The 19,085-nt window shown below is 38.4% G+C and overlaps 1 protein-coding gene across 1 annotated transcript; it reads left to right on the forward strand.

Moving 5' to 3' along the window:
- Window positions 1-2,437: 2,437 nt before the first annotated feature.
- LOC135717234 (serine/threonine-protein kinase ATR-like) lies at window positions 2,438-18,874 on the forward strand. Its single transcript, XM_065239219.1, has 8 exons — window positions 2,438-2,868; window positions 2,946-4,986; window positions 5,044-5,433; window positions 5,498-5,590; window positions 5,650-5,850; window positions 13,869-16,193; window positions 16,321-17,721; window positions 17,798-18,874. The coding sequence occupies exons 1-8, from the start codon at window positions 2,585-2,587 to the stop codon at window positions 18,815-18,817; spliced, it is 7,755 nt and encodes a 2,584-aa protein (XP_065095291.1). The 5' UTR covers window positions 2,438-2,584; the 3' UTR covers window positions 18,818-18,874.
- The last annotated feature ends 211 nt before the right edge of the window (window positions 18,875-19,085 follow it).

Genomic DNA, 19,085 nt, shown 5'->3' on the forward strand with positions numbered 1-19,085 from the left:
TTCACTAACAATTTGTTCAGCTTGAAATGTAGCATTCACAGCAATAAGTACACCACCACCTGATTTTTTACCTGATAATGATAAATCGCGGTCACATCGATAAACACAATATTTACTACCAAAGACCTCTTCGCTATTAATGCTATCAGACCAACTAGTTTCTGTTCCAATTATTATATCATATGTGCATCCGCTTATTTTATTTTGAATTTCATTTATTTTATACGCACTACGCATACGGTTAAAATTTTGGCAATACACTGTAGTTTCACTTAAAAAAGAGCTACTTGATAAACTAGCGACATGGTCACTTACGTCGTGCTGGTCAGGGAGTGAAGTGGCTGCATCCTGTCCGAAATCCCTCAAGTTATGTGAGATGCCATGATCCTCGGGCTCAGCTATGTTGTCATATTCTACCTCAGGTGAGTGCGTCAGTGGTGCCGAAAACACGCATGTCTACATGTGCACGGCTGACACGATGTAGAGGAAGAATTCCCCGGAGCCATACCATGTGAATTCTGAAGACCGCTTACTGGGTATGGGTTTATAGTTTCCCCTTTTTCAAACTGCATCGTAGGTTGATAATTAACCGGTGGTTTGTTGAAGACATTTTTTGCTGCTGAAAGCAGCTCTCGATCAGGTGGAAGAAAACGGGGGTTGCCATGATTTCTGATGTGGGACTGGTAGGAACTGTTGTTTTTGTTATTGCTATTAATGTCAAAAAGGGGGCTGGCAAAATCGGGTCATTACTGTATATGTCTCCAGTGGAATGTCTTCCCAACAAACAATTTGAACTGCTATTATATTAATTTTTTAAACAATAAACAATTTGAGCTGCTATTATATAAGCAATTTTTTAGCTGAAGAAGCAAATTTTTGACTGAATAAGCTCTTGTTCTGCTTCTAATGTTTGTTGGGTTGGTCCTCTTATAGTACGTTCAGACTACAGAGTTATAACATGTTATAGCGCTATCTTGATGGTGGTTTATGTGTTGCAATTATTTGACAACCGTTATAACATGTTATAACTCTCCAGTCTGAACAAGGCATTATCATTCTCACGAACTGACATCTACTAAGGCTCTGAACCATTTGGTGGATTATTTTAACTTTTGGTTAAAATTTGACAGGTGGAAAGTTATCGATTAACCCTGCTGTTCGAGCGTGGTTACTTCTGACAGACAATAAGTAAAATTTAGACAACCGTGGCTGAGTTCTTCTCGAAAACCGGTCGATCGACTGCACAGGGATTTTCGAACATAGAAAATAAGTTTCGAAATGTTACTTTTGACCACGAGTTAAATTTAACTCGCCAAATAATTCAAAGCCTAAATTGACCTGAAAAAAAAGAACTGGCATTACTGATTAGTTCGAAATATAGTGGCTTGCTTAAGGGGTTACGCCTACCTGCAAACTTTCAAAAAATCGATTTTTTTTATTGTCCTAATCGAAAGTATATAAAGTCAAGAATAATTCCTCAAAAGATCAAGTTGATCCGATGAAAATTGTGAAAGTTATGCGACGTACAAAAATATTCACTTATAGTGGACTAAACCCAACTTGAAACTTTAAACGCGATTATCTCGGAATCATATTTTCAAAACCGGTGCCAAAAATTTCTCGAAATGTATACATTCGATTCGTCCGATTCGTTTTGATTTCTGTTCAGTACTTTATTGTGCAGTCCACGATCGTTCGGATTTCGTCTATCATTTAATTTCGATTTTTTACAGCCGATCAAAGACAAATTTTAAGGATCAAAAATTGGCACTTCAACTTTGCAAGGCCGCAATTTTGTCAAAAAAATTTAAAAAAAAAACCCAACGATCAAGGACTATAGGACCTCGTTTTTACAGCATCGACTGATAAATGTACCATTTAATGTGTGTTCAATAAACGGCAGAAAACCGATTTTCAATATGTTGCGTCGTTTTCTAGAAAGAAAAAATCCAAACTTTCGCTTTTTTTCGGTCTTGCAGGTAGGCGTAACCCCTTAACGCTTCAGTGGCGCCAACATGACAAATGCAAGCACATTCCCAACTAAAACCTAATTTTCGAAGAATGTGAGTGTTATGTTTGTTTGTCTGTGACTGAACTGTCAAAAAACTTCATCAACCTTATAAATTCCGGAGTGATTTGAGATTTGAGCGTAATTGCTTTTGTAAACAAACACGTCAATTACTGATTTCTCTTGAATAAAAGCTCAATCTCACAAACAAACTATACCAAATGATAGAAGAATCATTCTTCTACCTAATAGTGTTATTACTTTTCGAGATTGAGCTTTTATTCGCGAGAAATCGGTGATTGACGTGTTTGTTTATAAATGCAAATACGCCCAAATCTCAAATCACTCCGGAAATATATAAGTGAACCATGTTCATCATCATCAAGAGAGAGGTAAGAGAGTGAATGGTTAAATAAATATGGAAAGCGCGCGTCCGGCAATGTTTTTGTTCATTTTTTGTGAAAAACAGTGAAAAACGCGTAGTCGCCAAACGCCGGTTCTATCTGTTTATCGTGCACAATTTTAGCATTGTTTCGCGTTTTAGTGCTGTTTTATCTTCCAGAATTGAAGCTCGTGATGGAGGAACAAATACCCACAGCATCCACATCCAAGCAAGATAAAAAAAAATCCGGTGCGATGTGGGAAACCTTGATACCAACGTTGATCGATAAAGTAAATAAACGAAGTTCCTATCTGGAGAAAATTCTGGACATGATCCGACGGGATCTGACCTACGATAATCCGGGGTTGTTTCCTACAACTCTTCTAGCAACGCCTAAGGAGAGAGATCCTGTGAAAGCTTGCAACTTTTGGCTTATCAACCATTTGCTCTATGTTGCTTCCATCCAAGATTTCTTTAGGTAATGGATAATAATTATTGATAATATTAGGATATTATCCTTATTGAAATCATTGTCGAAATTCTATTCCTTTTCAGTATCAAAAAGAACAACATAGAATTGCAAAAGGCGATCATTTCAGCTAGCTTCGTGAAGCAGATATGGTTTCTGTATGACGCAGCTGACAAATATTTGGTGATACTTGATCAGCTGAATTCCATCAACTCAGAAATGGAGACAAGGCTGGAGCACTTTCACATGCCTGATCACTATTTTGTTGGGTTGGATTGCGCCTGCGTCTTTGCGCCGATTGTCGTGGGGAGCAAAATTACAAAGGTAGCATTAACTGAGAATTGTCTACATGTCCTGTGCCAAGTAGTCAGTCTAGTGGACGACTCATCCAATCGCAGCATCCGCGAGCGTTCGGCCAAATCGGTCATGAAGACTCTGAATCAAGGCTCATTAGACGAGAAGACGCTAAGCATAATGTTTTTTGGCCAATTTCTTAAGCTGATCTCAGTTTATACGTCAGATCTAGAACATTTAGTCGGCGAAATTCTATCGATTGTGGAAACCACTTTGGAACGGTTTAATCGCTGGCTAAGCAGTGAAATAGCTCGAGTGAAGTCATTGGAGCAATTCAAGACGGCTCTCGTTGATTTCTACAGCAAACTGAATGGATTAAAATATGGCACTTATCAGTCCGAGCAGCAAAATAAATTGTTTCAATGTTCAATAAACATTATCAAGAATCTAATGATCATCGAGAAAGATGCCGAAGATATCAAATTGAAGCTTTTGGAACAGATTAGTAGATTTATGGGTGGTTTACTGAATCAATGTATGTCTGGTATGAATTGCGACCTGTTTGACGACATATTTTCGTTGTCTAACCAGTTTCCAGACCTATTAAGCCTACTTGAAGTTCCCATCACCAACGAACTAATTGCGGCCAAGAATCTGGATGAGGTTTCCACATTAAAACAGAACCATTTCTGGAATCGAGCACTGGATACTGTCGAAGACGATGAATGTAAAAAAAAAACGCTGCAGAAGCTCTATTTGCGCCAAAAAATTATCCATCTAGCCGTCAACGTTACGTTTAACTACTCGTGTTGGTCACAAAGAGAATACAACAGAACGCGGAGTGTTGTGGCATTCTACGGTAGCTTGCAGCCATTTCTACAGAAGCTTTTTCAAGACTTACTAGAAGTTGCTTTCAATACTGACATTATCCTACTGGTGCTGGATGTATGCTTCGATTCTATCCTATTGAAGGACTTCGCATCTGTAGACGTTGACTTCCAAAAACATATTTGTTCCTGGTTTTTGCTGCCGTACGAACCTTTAGTCACAAATTCAGTTCTTTCGGTAATTCCCGAAAATTTGAAGAAAAAATATTACGACTACTTGCAAAACAGTTGTGATATTCAGTTAATAAAAACCAAATCGCTGGATCAACTGTGCACTCTCAGTTTCAACAACATCAACGAATCTGTATCGGACACGCTGAAAACTAATCTCTGGACGATCATTACGAGCATCGCAAGTTCGGGAGACCTTGAACAGACACGAATCCTACACAGTTTCTACACGAACCTTCTACTTTCCTTCAAGTATCCACCATCACTGCTAGCTAAAGAGATGCTTCTGATATCCCTACGCACGCCAGAACTGCGGCATGCCTCAGTTCAAAATCTGAACGCACATGTGTGTATGAAGTCTGGAAATTTCTCAATTTTTGAAATCAAACGTGAATCGACCCTGAGGAGAAAGTACCGCTGCTTTGTGTGTAAACCAAGTGCCGACGACACTGACATTGCTTGTACTCAAACAACTGCGACTCAAAAACGAGAACCTTTCGCCCAGAGTGATGGCGTTAGAATCACTCCAAAAAGTGTTACAGAATTTTCTGAATTTGACTTGTCTGTCGAAGATTTGGAACTCCTGTATCGCACGGAGGACAACGATATACGGGTCGAAATGGCCAAAATGCTACCAGTTCTGCTAAAACACAGCGCTCAACTCGTCACCAACGAACAAATAGTACAGGCTTGGAGTGGTCTTATAACGTGTAACTTAGTGGAAGTGTGTATCACATTTTCGAAAACATTTCCCATGCTAATGGAGTACATAATGGTAATGTATTGGAAGTTTACGTACATGACAAATGTGTTTATTTTTCTTAATTTCCAGAACTCCTCACTAGACAGTCAGGAGAAAGATAAAATAATCCAAACGTGTCTTGATAAATTGCTACAAGCAGTCAAGCTTAGCTTGAAGAAATCGGACTACAACTACCAATCGGCTGTGATGAACATGCTGGTTAAATTTGCTACTTGTGACGGTTTGAGCGAGGAACGTTTAATGCACTGTTTGCGGATGTTGTTCTTCTTTTTGATGCTCCGTGAGTCAGAGGTTTCACGGGAGGCCACCCTGGCTGCGGGAGAAATGTGTGGGCATCATGGGGTGTCAACACTGGACATGCTGCACTGGTATCGTCATGATACGATCAAGCTAATGACAGCCATAAGTGCCACAAACTATTGCTGCTATAACGCATCCTTGCATAAATCGCTGTACCATGTTAGCACGAAAGTTCGATTCGCATTCGAACAATTTATTATCAATGCCTTTCATTAAATTTCAGATTAGCCGAACGTTTCAGTTCAGTGGACCAGTTAAATTTGTGACTAAATACTACAAGATCATTCTGGCTATGTTGCTACCATGGTGTGTCAAGGTAAATACTGCACGTTTCTAATTCAGCTTCTGTGCGTGTTACAATACAATATTTTCCAGCGCCCGAAATGTGAACATTTGCTGCAAGAACTTGCGAATATGACTCGAAGGGATAAGAAATTAATGCTGTCCGGTTCCTTCCTTACCATTTACCCGTATTTGTTCATCAACGAACCGGCGAACATTACTAATCAGTGTATTGACTACATCATGACCAACACCGGGATCACTCTGGTGCATCTTCTCCATTCCGATATAAAGGTATAGTATTTATTATTTTTATCATTTAGTTTTATTTACGATTTACACACAGCCTTACACTCAAAAATAATGAAAGTTGTAAATAGAGTATTTTCTATGCAAGCTTTGACTAAACTTTATTTCTACATCGCTATGCATAAAACATACGCACTTTTGAAATACTTTTTATGGATTCTATAACATTCCCCAGAAAACCATTCCCCAGAATACACCATTCCCCAGAAAACCATTCCTCAGAATGTACCATTCCCCAGAAAAGTATGCCATGTATTAGATTTACTATTTTTGTTTATTATAGTCACTCCTGGAATCTTCTTTCGCGTATATAAAAAGAAGAGAACAACTTCTTAATGGATCAAGGGGTTTTCCCTTCTTTGAAAATATAAGAAAAGGAAATAATTAATTCTTTGGATATACAATAAAGAAGGGAATATTCCCTTCTTTTAATATATGAGGAAAATATATAATCAATGCAAAAGCGAAAAACTGCAAGGGATTCGGGGTAATGCCCATTCGGGATAATAACGTGTGGAACAATGTTATAAATTTGTAATCGGTAGTTCAACGTTCCATGCACCAATTTTTTAATCCATCACGAGAAATTCTTCAACTCAGGTCGAACAATTTAACAGTTTCCGACTGGTTGAATTGGATTGCACAATAGACCCTTTGACTTTTTAAATGATGAACGAAGTGCTCGAAAACTTGAAGGTTGTCATTTTCTAAAGAGCTATAAAATGGTTTGGAATTGATAAATACATAGTTCCATAAAAGTAAACGTTTTTTTTTATGGAGAATTAGGTTAGACGCCGATTAGCTGAACACCATTATACCGAACACTATTATACCGTATGGATTACTGGGTCGATAATCGTTTAACCGAAATTAAATTTTCAGTCATACTTCGGCATATGTCATCGGTATTTTATGAATTTGTATAAAAATACAACATGTTTATAAATAATGTATCCAGGGTGCCACCAGCCTTCCAAAACTCTAAGGATTGTCTTCAAGTTTCAAGTTTTTTCTAGTCGTATTAAAATTAAGTTAGTTTTAAGTCTTACAATCCTCTGATTTTCCACTCCCGGATCTTTTTAATTTCCCTAGAAACCCCTAACAACATATTTTTTTTTTAATTTTCCAAAGAAATTTCTTAGTAACAAGTTTTAAGTTATCTCATTCAAATTATTGATAATGATCATTGATCATGCTCAATAACATTAGGAAGAAAATTAGAATTAATAATTAACCAGGGTGGAAAAGCGATAAATTGATTTTAAGAATTGTTTAAGGAATCTAAAGCTTGCGAGAAATTAAGATCCAATGAATAGATTTTTTAAGGCTACGAACACGATATCTGAATTTTATTTTCACCAAACAGTGACAGATTTTTAAAATTCGGGGTCTAATATCATTTAATTTTTTTAAAGTAGGCTCATATATTATATATAATTATATAATACTAGCTGAGTGTGCCCGGTCTTGCTCGGGATTCAATATTAGCTTGAGTTTATGCGCCGATTTAAAAAAAAAGCATGCTATATTGTACGTAGCCCCCCCCCCCCCCTATTATCATAGGGGGTAGCCCCTATGATTATCTCCTTATACCCCCACACTCGCCCCCACATGCCTAATTTGGTTCCATTTGCTTGATTAGTGATAAGATGTAGATAAGATAGATAGAAGATAAGATGTTGCGCGTTTTTTTTGCATGAAAAGGATTTTAATATTCTACAATTTGGTGAACGTTCAAAACATAAAGATTTCTTATTTTTATCGAAGACATTACCAATTCCTCATCTCATCTCAAATATTTATCTCTAACAACTTACAAAATTATGTTTAAAAACTTAGTCTTGCTAGAGATTTACCATTTTATTCGATAACAGTTTTTCAATAATCATCATTAACTTGAACATTTGCTAAAAACATTTTATTTTAGATTTTTCTTAAAGTATGGGTTAGGAATAGAAAAAAAAATCGCACATATGATTATTTTTAGACCATCCTGGAATAAAGTTTACAAAAGTCGCAAAAATCGACAATCTTATTTTGTTTTCCACCCAATTGTGATGATTTAAACAATATACATTCACAAGTAAAATCTCTGACACAGTAGAAACAATTTGGATTCTAATTGGAATTGCCTTGAAATTCACTCTACTGTATTGTTGTAATGAGCCCTCGCACTTCAGTTTATTCTATGTATAAAATACTCTTGTTATATTCATTACAGTTCCTTTGGAAATTTCTTCAGATTACCTATAAGCATTTTTCAGAAACCTTTTGAAATTCACCTCCGACATATTGAAGTTTGCTAATAATTGTCTTTTAAACTTTCTTCAAAACACTCCTGAAAATTTCCTCAGAACTTTGTTAAAATTCTTTTTAGAGTGTTGCAAGGGTTCTCCTTAAAATTCCCTAATACTTATTAAGAGTCAACCTTTCAAGTGCCAAACTGTTGAAAAACAAGCTAATTATAAGAACTTTGAAAATATTTCAATATGTCAGATTCTTGTGAAAGTTGTAGAGTGATTGGAGTTTCATGGAAGACAAAAAATTCAAAGTTACAAATTGGATTTAAAGAACAAAATATTTTAAAATTTTAAAATCTGGATAATGGTGACAAAGCTAGTTCAACTAAAAATTTAAACTTTTTCTAGATACATGATATGGTCACGATATTTAAAACACACGGGTGTCTTTGACTCATGAAAAGATTCCGTGAAATAAAATTGATTTGTTCCTAGGTGTAAAAATATGTGAGTATAATATGTGCATTTTGTCAAATTTAACATTTAACTATTTTAAAATTGGCTAATTTTATTCGTTTACTACATTATACCAGATGAATCATTGATTTTCAATATGCTCATTGCTCGGTAGTAACCAAATAAAACTGGCCAACTTTAAAATATTTAAAATAAATAATAAGTTCGACATGAGCTTTAGAATACTCTTAAAATGCATAAATTTTAATTTTGTTATACATAAAATAAACGCAACAGAGGTGCTTCTCAAAATAACTGCAAGAAGTCTAATGCCGCTGATACACTTGTATGACAAACTATGAGCATGGGCATTTTTTGTATAATAATTAAGAGCACTATACAGGGTGACCAGGGATGTGCTCATAATTTATTAAACAAATAAGGGGTTATGCACATATTATGTCACGCTCTTAAGGGGGATGGGGGGGGGGGTTCATGATTTTGTGACAAACAATGTATTAGGTATAGAAAAAACGTCACCAAAAGGGGGAGGAGGGGGGTTGATTTTTCCTCAATTTAGAGTGACATAATAAATGGATCGCCCCTAATGCTCTTGTTAAAGTATGGCATACAATAGTATCCGCGGCATAAATGCGACTAAAAAGTATACATAGCAAGTGTAAACTCTATTTATACAAACCAGTACTGTTCAACTTTTATGCATCGAATGAGTGCATCGGGCGAGGCTGGATTTTGCATAGAAATAAGTCTAAATTGACTTTTTTTTTCTTTTTGAGTGTAGGCTAGTAAAGGTACATGTACTGTCGTGTGACATCAGTGCACTATTGTCCAGAAGCCGTATTTAGGTAGAATAAATTGTTTGTCGCCTCATATCAATAGAAGTAAAGTTTCAAACTGAAATAATTTCGGAGTTTCTTATCTTTCGATTTGGTATGTTCAGATGAATTATTCAAAAAAAAAAATTTCAATTTCATAGGCATATTAAGAGATGAAGGGGGGGCTAAATATACCTCCGCCCCCTCACTCATATAAATGGTGTTTCTGATCTTGTCAAGTTGGTATGTTCAGATGTATTCAAAAACATGTGCTCCATTCAATAGGCGTAGTTAGATATGGGGGGGCTTACTGTATGCTTTCCGGCGCTCACTTATATCAATGAAAGTAAAGATAAAGACTAAAATAACTTCGGAGTTTCCCATCTCTCGAGTTGGTCGGATGGGTTATTCAAAAACATTAACTTAATCTCATAAGAGCAGCTGTAAAGCGAGTACTACCCATTCTCTTCTCTACACTGATAAAATTTCAAAGATTGTTTTTATGTGTCCCACACATGATTTTTTGCAATGTGATCAACAAATGATATCTATGTGTCGGACACATAAATATGTGTACACATAAAAGCCAAAATCCGACTGTACCTGTGTCTGAGACGAAACTGGTGAAGACAGTTTTCGTTTTCTCTTGTTTTTGGTTCTTGACGTACGACTACTTCTGTGTTTTATATATGTGGGTTGGCCCGAATGACAGTTTAATATTTCAAATAAAAGCTTTGTATAGAAATTTAAAATTTACCAGCTGCTAATAATTCAAACATTTCCTCACTAACAAATGAACCGACAAGTGACCGACAAGTGGATATGAAATATTTACACTACAACAATTTTCTTTTTAAAATCTGCATATATAAGCCCTTAACACCCCCCCCCCCCCCAGCCCACTGTCTAACAACGCTTATGAGATTGAGCAAATGTTTTTGAATAATTCATCCTGAAAGTTATTTCAAACTGAAACTATTGATATGAGTGAGAAGGATGGGGTATATTATTAAGCTACCCCCCCCCCCCCCTAACCAACTAAACATATGAGATAGAGTAATTGTTTTTGAATAATTCATCTGAACATACCAAATCAGTAAGATAAGAAACTCCTATATTATTTCAGTTTGGAATCTGACTTCCATTGGTACACCGGCAGTGTTGGCAGAAAATGGGATTTTTGGTGTAAAAAACATTTGAATATCTATAACTTTTTTTTTGGATATATTCTAGCACCGTACTTTCTTTGGCAAAGTTGTTAGGTACTTTCTGGACTATATTTATACATAATTAGTTGAACGGTACATGCAAAATTGTGGTCTCTAGGGATAAACATGCAAAAAAGTTGGTTTTCCCATACTAATTTCCATGCAAATTTCAAACGCAATGCGGAAAGCAGAGTTACAACCAATCGTCCCCAAATTTTGCACAGTTGTTTGGGACTCCACATGGAACCAAAAAAGGGTTGTTCTCGATTGGCGCGGTAAAGTTTGCGTTTTTCCATATAACGATGATCCACTCTAGTACATAGTATTGTAACTAATCTTATATGTGCTTCATTTTGATTTGAGATAAGTGTTTGAATTATGGCTCGGGATTTCCACTGTGACTGCGTGCTTCTATTGATACGTATTTTTGTGGTGCGACATAGTGGAAACGTGTGAGCATAATTGGAGCATATACCCTATATAATTTAAGAAATCAGCTAGGAAACTAGCTTCAAAGTGAAGCTTTTTAGTCACTTGAAGGTTTCACCTGGGACGAACTAAGATATAATAAATATAAATCAAAATTAAAAGCACTTGAAACACGTTAAATTTTAGTTTACAATCACAAGTGCAGGTACTTAATAAAGCATGGGTTATGATTGATTAGGTAGATTAGAGATTTCAATTATTTATGAAGAGCTTTGAGTGGGTTGGTTTATTTCCTTTAAATTCCGTTATAATTGCTTATCTGTTGACAGATACGCGTATTTCGTCTACTACTTGCAGACTTCATCAGTGCCAAGTAATCAACACCACACAGATTACTCAAAATCGCTAAAACGTAGATCACTCATAGTATGAGTAAATTTTCCGACACTTTCCCGAGGAAAACTTCTCGGATATGGGGAAAATTTAAGAAAATTGTACACATGTTAGAAGTGTACTAGTAGACAGACTAAAACCACAATCAATTTTCCTCATATTCGAGAAGTTTTCCTCGGAAAAGCGTCGGAAAATTTACTCATTCTATGAGTGACCTACGTTTTCGCGAATTTAAGTAACCTGAACTCAAATATGAATTTTGAGCCGATTTCATTGACCGTGCATGCCCCAGACAACCAGAATGCACGTATATTCAAAGTTGTTTCTGTGATATACAAACATATATACAAACAATCAAATCATATAGAATGCAAAAAAGGGCTTATACCTACAAAAGTGGAGGCCATATACGTGCAAATCTTAATTTATAATTAAACGAGTTGATTTGGCGTCATATACGATTCAGTCTGTCATAACAATTTCAATTTGTAAAGTCTTACGATGTAATCCGATTTAATTTGTGGTACAGTACGATGGAAAAATGATTCATCGCATAAAAGTCGGAAATTTCCATTCTATACGATTTAACTTAAACATAATGCAATGTAAGCCATACTTGTATGCGATGTTGACAAAAACTGTAGTTATTTACGATACTGTCTGTACATTGTTGTACGACTTCTGGTTGTCTGGATGCGGAATTTGTTTAGAAAAGAATGTTAAGTGTTTGTTAAAATGGTAGAGGGTGGATTTGTATGGCAAAATGTTACAACCCTTTCATTCAGGTTCAATTTGCTTTGATGCATTTTTTAAAAATTCAAAAGCAGTTTTTTTCGACGCATTATTTTAGATGGGTTTGTGAGCTTGCCATAACCGTGGTGGACGAGGCGTGTGTCCGACGAGTTCCTATGAGGGGTAAGTTTATTGCCATTGATTCTCACACCCAAATTTTGATTCGCCTGAGAAATATTCGTAGACGCCAGTTCCAAAGAACCAGTGATCAAGCGAGGAAATGTGAAATGGCCGATCTGAACAAGGAGATTGCTTCCAGAATGGTCTCACTCCGAAACGAATGTTTCGGGCCACTCGTCCAGAATCTGGACAACCGCTACTGACCATTCTGGAAGGTTGCCAACGTCCTAAAGACGCACCCCAAACCCATTCCACCAATCAAAGATGAATATGATGACGATCGGCTCATAATCACCCCTCAGGAGAAGGCAAATGCGATTGATGACCATATTGCCAAAACGTACTTGCTTGGCTCCAACATCGCTCGAAGATCAGGTTGTGCAATGCGTACTCAACCTTGATTCCTCCCCTTGTACTATCCCTCCGAAGAATATGATCTCAGTGAAACAGATTTGCTCAGCGCTGAAATGAACCAAAAACATGAAGGCCCCCGGGTTCGACGGAATATTCAACCTAGTGTTGAAAAACCTCAGCGTGAAGGTTCACTCTCTGTTGGCTGTTGTCTTCAACAGATGCTTGGAACTGCAGTACTTTCCAAGCATTTGGAAGACAGCGAAAATCATACCTATCAGCAAAGGACCCAACATTAGCTTCCAGCTACAAACCGATCAGCCTCCTTTTATCGCTGACCAAATTGTTCGAGAAACTTATTCTCAATCGTTTGCTCAAGTTTGTCGATGAACTCCTACACAGCAAAAAAATGTAATATGGATCGATGTAATTCAAGCTGATGTATGAAATAATGATGTAATAGCAAAAAGCAGATACAATATTACATCAATGGATGTTGTTTGCAAAATCGATGTACATCGTACAACGTTATATTACACAACCGATGGATTAGCGCCGCCGGTGGTGTAGTGGTAAGCGTGATTACCTCTCACCCCAGCAGGCTTGGGTTCAATCCCAGTCGGCGCCGCCGGGATGTTTTGAGGCATAACATCTCTGATCACGTCTTCCTTCGGAAGAGAAGTAAAGCCGTTGGTTCATGAGTTTGATGGGTCGATAGGTAGGGTCCAGGTGTGGGAGCTGCCTCCCTGGTGTCGGTAGCATTGGTGCTCAGCACGGAAAACAAGATCGACGGAAAACAAAATCAAGGAAAAAAAATGTTCAACAAGGACTGCAGCAGCGAATAAAGAATCTGCGAAGAAAAACAAAAAGAAGCCAGTTGTCCTGTCTTGTCGTCGGCTCACACCATCGACACGCAGTTTGTAGTTTTGGATCTCTGACGTTATTAAAAGCGTGAACGATGAACTGCATGCGAAGTATTATGTCTGTTTGAACAAGAATTGTACCTATTGTACAATTACATATTAGGGGGTGGCACTCAAATTATCTGATGTTTGTTTGCTTGTTGTTCATATTGATTAAAAAGTATTTCATGCCGCCCGGCTGTAACCCAATCCCACTACGCCGCTGCTTTATTAATTTCTAAACCTAATTCTCACACTTTCGACCTTTTTTTTCAGAAAACGGTTGCCGAAATTTTGATTTTCTACCATATTAACGCCGAGTGCGTTTTACATGCATTTCGTAGTCTGTTGGCGAAGGATGACGCCCAGGACATTACGACAGCACAAATGGCAGAATACATATTCAACCGGTTCCTGGGTGTGCTCACGTTTTTCGAAGCGACGCTTATCAACCCAGAAACGGAAAAAGTTATGAAACGGGAAACATTACATAGTTTGGGTGAAATTATCCGGCTCCTTGGAGGCCACCACATAACGCCATTCCGTTTCAAAATTATTGCTCTGTTGAAGACGGCTCTGTCGTTCGACGAAGCCAACTTCAAAGATATATGCATCAAAGTGTGGCGAATATTCATCTGTACCGTAGACGTCGAACAGCTGGGGTCATTGCTGAGCAGCATATTCGTGTCATTAGTTCATTTCATCGATCAATTTCCGGAGGACATAAACTACATCTTCCACTATTTGGTTGTCCAGAATAATAGTTTGCTGAGCCAGCACATACCGGATCTGTTCTTTCTGGACGAAACCGAGGTGGATGAGGATATCAAGAGGATTGTCGCGGTGCATACCAAGACCGATAGAGAACGTGATCAATTTCTTGTTAAGTTTACTGAGCTCATCAAACAGGTGAATCACGAGAACCTCTCAGTGAGAGTGTTTGGTTTGAAGTATCTCAAACGGTTATTCTCGTGCAGCCGTATCCAAGTGAATGATACCATCATTGGCCAACTTACCTTTAATCCAATGGTGGAGAGTCTGTTGGACAATCTCATCAAAAGCTGCAGTGACATTGACACCAACTATAGATTACGAGCAGCGGAATGCATAGGAGAATTAGGTGCTCTAGCTCCCAGTTATCTTCCTCCAAACTATGCCCCGCAAGACAGTTTCGCTCTAAGCATCCACTCGGATGCGTTTGCCAGTATGGCTTTAGCAGAATTATGTCGAGCTTACCAGTTCCAAAAAGACACCAAACTTGTGGATAGTTTTTCGCTCGCGATTCAAGAAATTTTGGGCGAGCGTGGAGTTTCGCCAAAGACAGGGAAGAAACTCGAAGTTTGGGAGGCTATTCCGGAACGTTTAAGACCAATTATGGAACCCTTGCTTACTTCCTGCTACACTGGTCTCACTATGACTACGACAATTGAGTGCCACCCTATTTTTGGGAGCTCTAAAGCTCAGTCCTGCCAAGAATGGGCCTATCTATGGGCTTGCCAGATGATCGAACACCTCGAAAAAGACCACACACAGACCCTGCTTAAATCATTCAAACCAAGCATACGGTGCGACATTAGCACGATGACCATGTTTCTGCCATATATTCTTTTGCATGCCATACAAGGAAGCTCCGAAGATTACCGAAAGAAGATGGTCGAAGAGCTGCAATTTTTGTTCAATGCTATCATGAACAACAATCCTGAAATTGACAGTCCCGAACAGCAAGACCATTACGTCCGTGGTTTACGAACATTGCAATTTAAACCAGAAGACCACAAGGCAGCATCTTCCGATACCGAAACCAGTGACATGTCAAACGAATGTGCCAAATTTGCCTTCAGTTTGTTGGATTTTCTCGAGAAATGGAAGCGCCAGTGGCGAAAAGTTTATCAACTTGATGATAGCAAAACGGACTTCCACAACGTTGATGGATTTCTCAGCGAATTTGATCATGAAATGTTGGCCAACATTAATTTCAAATGCAACGAATATGCGCGCTCATTGATGTATCTGGAAGCTTTCATCGAAGACGATCCTTCGCGCCTGCAGCAGCATCTTTTCTTCTTGGCTAAGATATTCACCCATCTTAACGACCCGGACTCAGTAGAAGGAGTTATGTGTCTCAAAACAACTGAACCAACTTTGGCAGAGCAAATTCTGCTGCACAACGCAACCGGACGGCTACACCAAACTGCCGCCTGTTACGAACGTATGCTGCAAGTTGGAGATGTAAGTCCCCGGGATATTCATAATATGGTAGAATGTTATCTAAGCTTAGATCAGCCTGAAACTGCACTGCTTCTGTCCGAAAGTCTGCTTAACAAATATTACGAAAGCAATGTGCACTCATTACTTCAGGAAATCAAAGCGGAACCACTGTATCGGCTAAGTCGGTTTGAAGAGCTAGAAGAATTGTTGGAGTCTCCGTCAGTCCAGGATAGTGATAGCTGGGGTGTGATTTGTGGTTCGTTAATGATCAGCTACCGGAAGAACAATCACGATCAGTTCAAGCAAAGGCTTGAACAGGCAAGATTGGCAGTTTTGAAGATTCTTCGAAACTCTGACCTTAAAATTAGTGCCTATGAGAAAGGTTATGAACAGGTGAGCATTAAAACATTTCCTGTCTCATTAGTATGGAACTTTCTTATAAATTTGCTATGGAGTTCGATACAATTTTTAGGACAAGTTTTTGTGTGGTAAATGTAACAAAACATCACCCTCCTTACAGGTACTCAAACTTCACATGATAACTGAATTCGAAAAATGCGAACAAGTGCTGAACAATGTACGATCGAACGGACTTCAAAGATGTCACGCAGATATAAAAAATCTGATAGAAAATTTCGAATCTCGGTTGGAATTGCTCCAACCGGCAGCAGCCACTGTGGAACCTATCATAAACCTTCGCCGCATATTGTTAAAAGAGACCAAAATATTGATCAACGGACTCCCTACCAGTGCCAGCACAGGTGGTTTGGTGAAAGAGATCAACGAAACCATCGATAGCCATATCGGTGAATTATGGATAAAAAGTACTGAACTGGCATCTAGAGCAAAACTCTTCGAGCAGGCACATCTCTATATTCTGCATGCGGAGAGTTACAAACCCAAGGAGCTGTTCATTAAGAAAGCTAAACTGCTCTGGGAGAAGCGCGACGTTGCAAACGTTTTCAAAGTCCTTGAAAGAGGTCTTGCTGAAATTTTGCAGTTAGCTAAAATATCAGATCCAAAGCAGTTGCCCAAAGATGATAAAATGATTTTTGCCCAAGGAAAACTCCTGATTGCCATATACAATGCAGATTCCTCCAATGTCTCTACCAGCATCAATCAGAAATGTTTTAAAGAAGCAGTACTGGCTTACCCGGAGTCAGAAACCTGTATGGTCCACTTGGCACAATATCTGGACAAATTACACGCGAACTTTTCTAGCGACGATCAAGATTCGACGAGGGGATGGGAACTTCTGCAGGACGTTATGACTTATTACGGTAAGTCCATGATGTACGGTTCCACATACATTTACCAATCGATGCCGAGAGTGCTCAGCATTTGGTTAGATTTCACTTCCAGAGGTGTCAATAACGACTCGTATAGAAAGATTTGTTCCACTATGAACAAGCTAGCACAAAGGTTCAGTGAAACACTGTCACCGTATTTCTTTTTCACTGCATTTTCCCAACTTATGAGCCGTGTAGCGCATCCTTCTGTTGAAGTATTTCAGGTGCTGAAATCAATCATAGTTAAACTGATTCTCACCTATCCTCAGCAATCCCTTTGGATGTTGCTTAGCGTTTACAAATCGTCCTACACAAATCGCGTCAAACGATGCAACGAAATTTTCCACGATAAAAAATTAGCAAAAACGTCTATGCAAAAGATGATCACCGATTTCAATGCACTAGCTGAAAAGTTTATCGAACTTACAAACAAAGATCTGGGATCATCAAAAGAAACCAAAGGAATTGTGTCATCTGTAGTCAAGTCACTACCGAAACTGTTCAGTGATGGCGTCCTATCCGATATCATGATGCCTATTCAAAAGTGCATGCAACTGGTATTAGATAAAAATTCAACTAGTTTTTCTTCGTATCCAATGAACCTGGTGTACATACATGGAATACGCGAAGAGGTAAAGCTACCTTTAAGATACCTGTTCTATATCATCGCTAATTTAATCTTCAAATTTGTTCTACTTTTTCAAATAGTTTACCATCCTCCAATCGTTGCAAAAGCCCCGGAAAATCACATTGGTCGGTCACGATGGACGCGAATACACCATGATGATGAAACCGAAAGATGACCTCCGCAAGGACTTCCGTTTGATGGAATTTAATGCTGTCGTGAAACAATACCTATACAAAGACCCAGATGCTAAACACCGTCGCCTAAATATCAGGACCTACACGGTACTGCCTTTGAATGAAGAATGTGGCATTATAGAATGGGTGGAAAACTTGAATACATTCCGCAGCATCATATGCACGTACTACAAGCAACGAGGAAAGGGCATGGCGGCAAAGGAGCTGCGCAATTACAACTTCAAACGGCAGGAACCACTTCAAAAGAAACGTGACGCTTACCTCAATGTACTTCTACCTCGACATCCTTCTGTTTTTGGAGAGTGGTTTCGCGATCGGTTTTCCAATCCTCATAACTGGTTCCAAGCGCGAAGCTCTTACATTAGAACCACGGCTGTGATTTCTATTGTTGGTTACATTCTCGGTCTCGGAGATCGTCACGGCGAAAACATTCTCTTCGATGCAACAAACGGCGATACGGTTCATGTAGATTTCAACTGTTTGTTCAACAAAGGCGAGACGTTTGAAGTTCCAGAGCTTGTACCTTTCCGTCTCACGCATAACATGGTCAAAGCAATGGGACCACTCGGTGTAGAAGGTCTCTACCGTAAATGCTGTGAGATAACGTTGAGGGTGCTTCAGAATCAAACACCAACCTTCATGTCAGTTCTGAAACCATTTGTGTATGACCCATTGGTATCGTGGAGTAAGATAACGAAACATGATGGTACAACGGAACGCACTGACCCTCAAGCCATGAATAACGTCAAACATATTGAAGAACGACTCAAAGGATATGTGCGGATCCATGGAAAAACATCTCAAATGCCACTGTCGGTTGAAGGTCAGGTAAATCATTTGATCAGTGAGGCGACTAATCAAGATAATCTTGCTCAGATGTACATAGGATGGGCTGGATACATGTAAGGTAAATTTGATTTTATTGTTCAATGTTCATAGTTTTTAGCTCATAATAATAAGTGTATAAAATTCGTAAATATTTGATGATTTATTATCCGAACCAGCCTTAAGAATGTTATATAATAAATTTTGTTTGTGTGTATGTGTTTTAACCCTTTCCTTCCCCGAAGTTTTTCATTGGTTTGAGATTTCAAAATGCGTTTTTAGAAATAGTGCACTCTAAAATGATCGAATTGAATGTATGTATGTAAAGTAGAAACCTTACCTTCGAAGA

This window comes from Ochlerotatus camptorhynchus, unplaced genomic scaffold, assembly GCF_037179485.1.
Source record: "Ochlerotatus camptorhynchus isolate MF236.1 unplaced genomic scaffold, CSIRO-AGI_Acam_v1.1 ptg000053l, whole genome shotgun sequence".
NCBI classification, from domain to species: Eukaryota; Metazoa; Arthropoda; class Insecta; order Diptera; family Culicidae; genus Ochlerotatus; species Ochlerotatus camptorhynchus.

Bases quoted from the DNA above. Each gene is read 5' to 3' on its own strand.
- LOC135717234 (XM_065239219.1), top strand. From the start codon at position 2,585: ATGGAGGAACAAATACCCACAGCATCCACATCCAAGCAAGATAAAAAA. The intron at 5,434-5,497 runs GTTAGCACGAAA...ATTAAATTTCAG, and splicing joins TGCATAAATCGCTGTACCAT to ATTAGCCGAACGTTTCAGTT. The intron at 5,591-5,649 runs GTAAATACTGCA...AATATTTTCCAG, and splicing joins TGCTACCATGGTGTGTCAAG to CGCCCGAAATGTGAACATTT.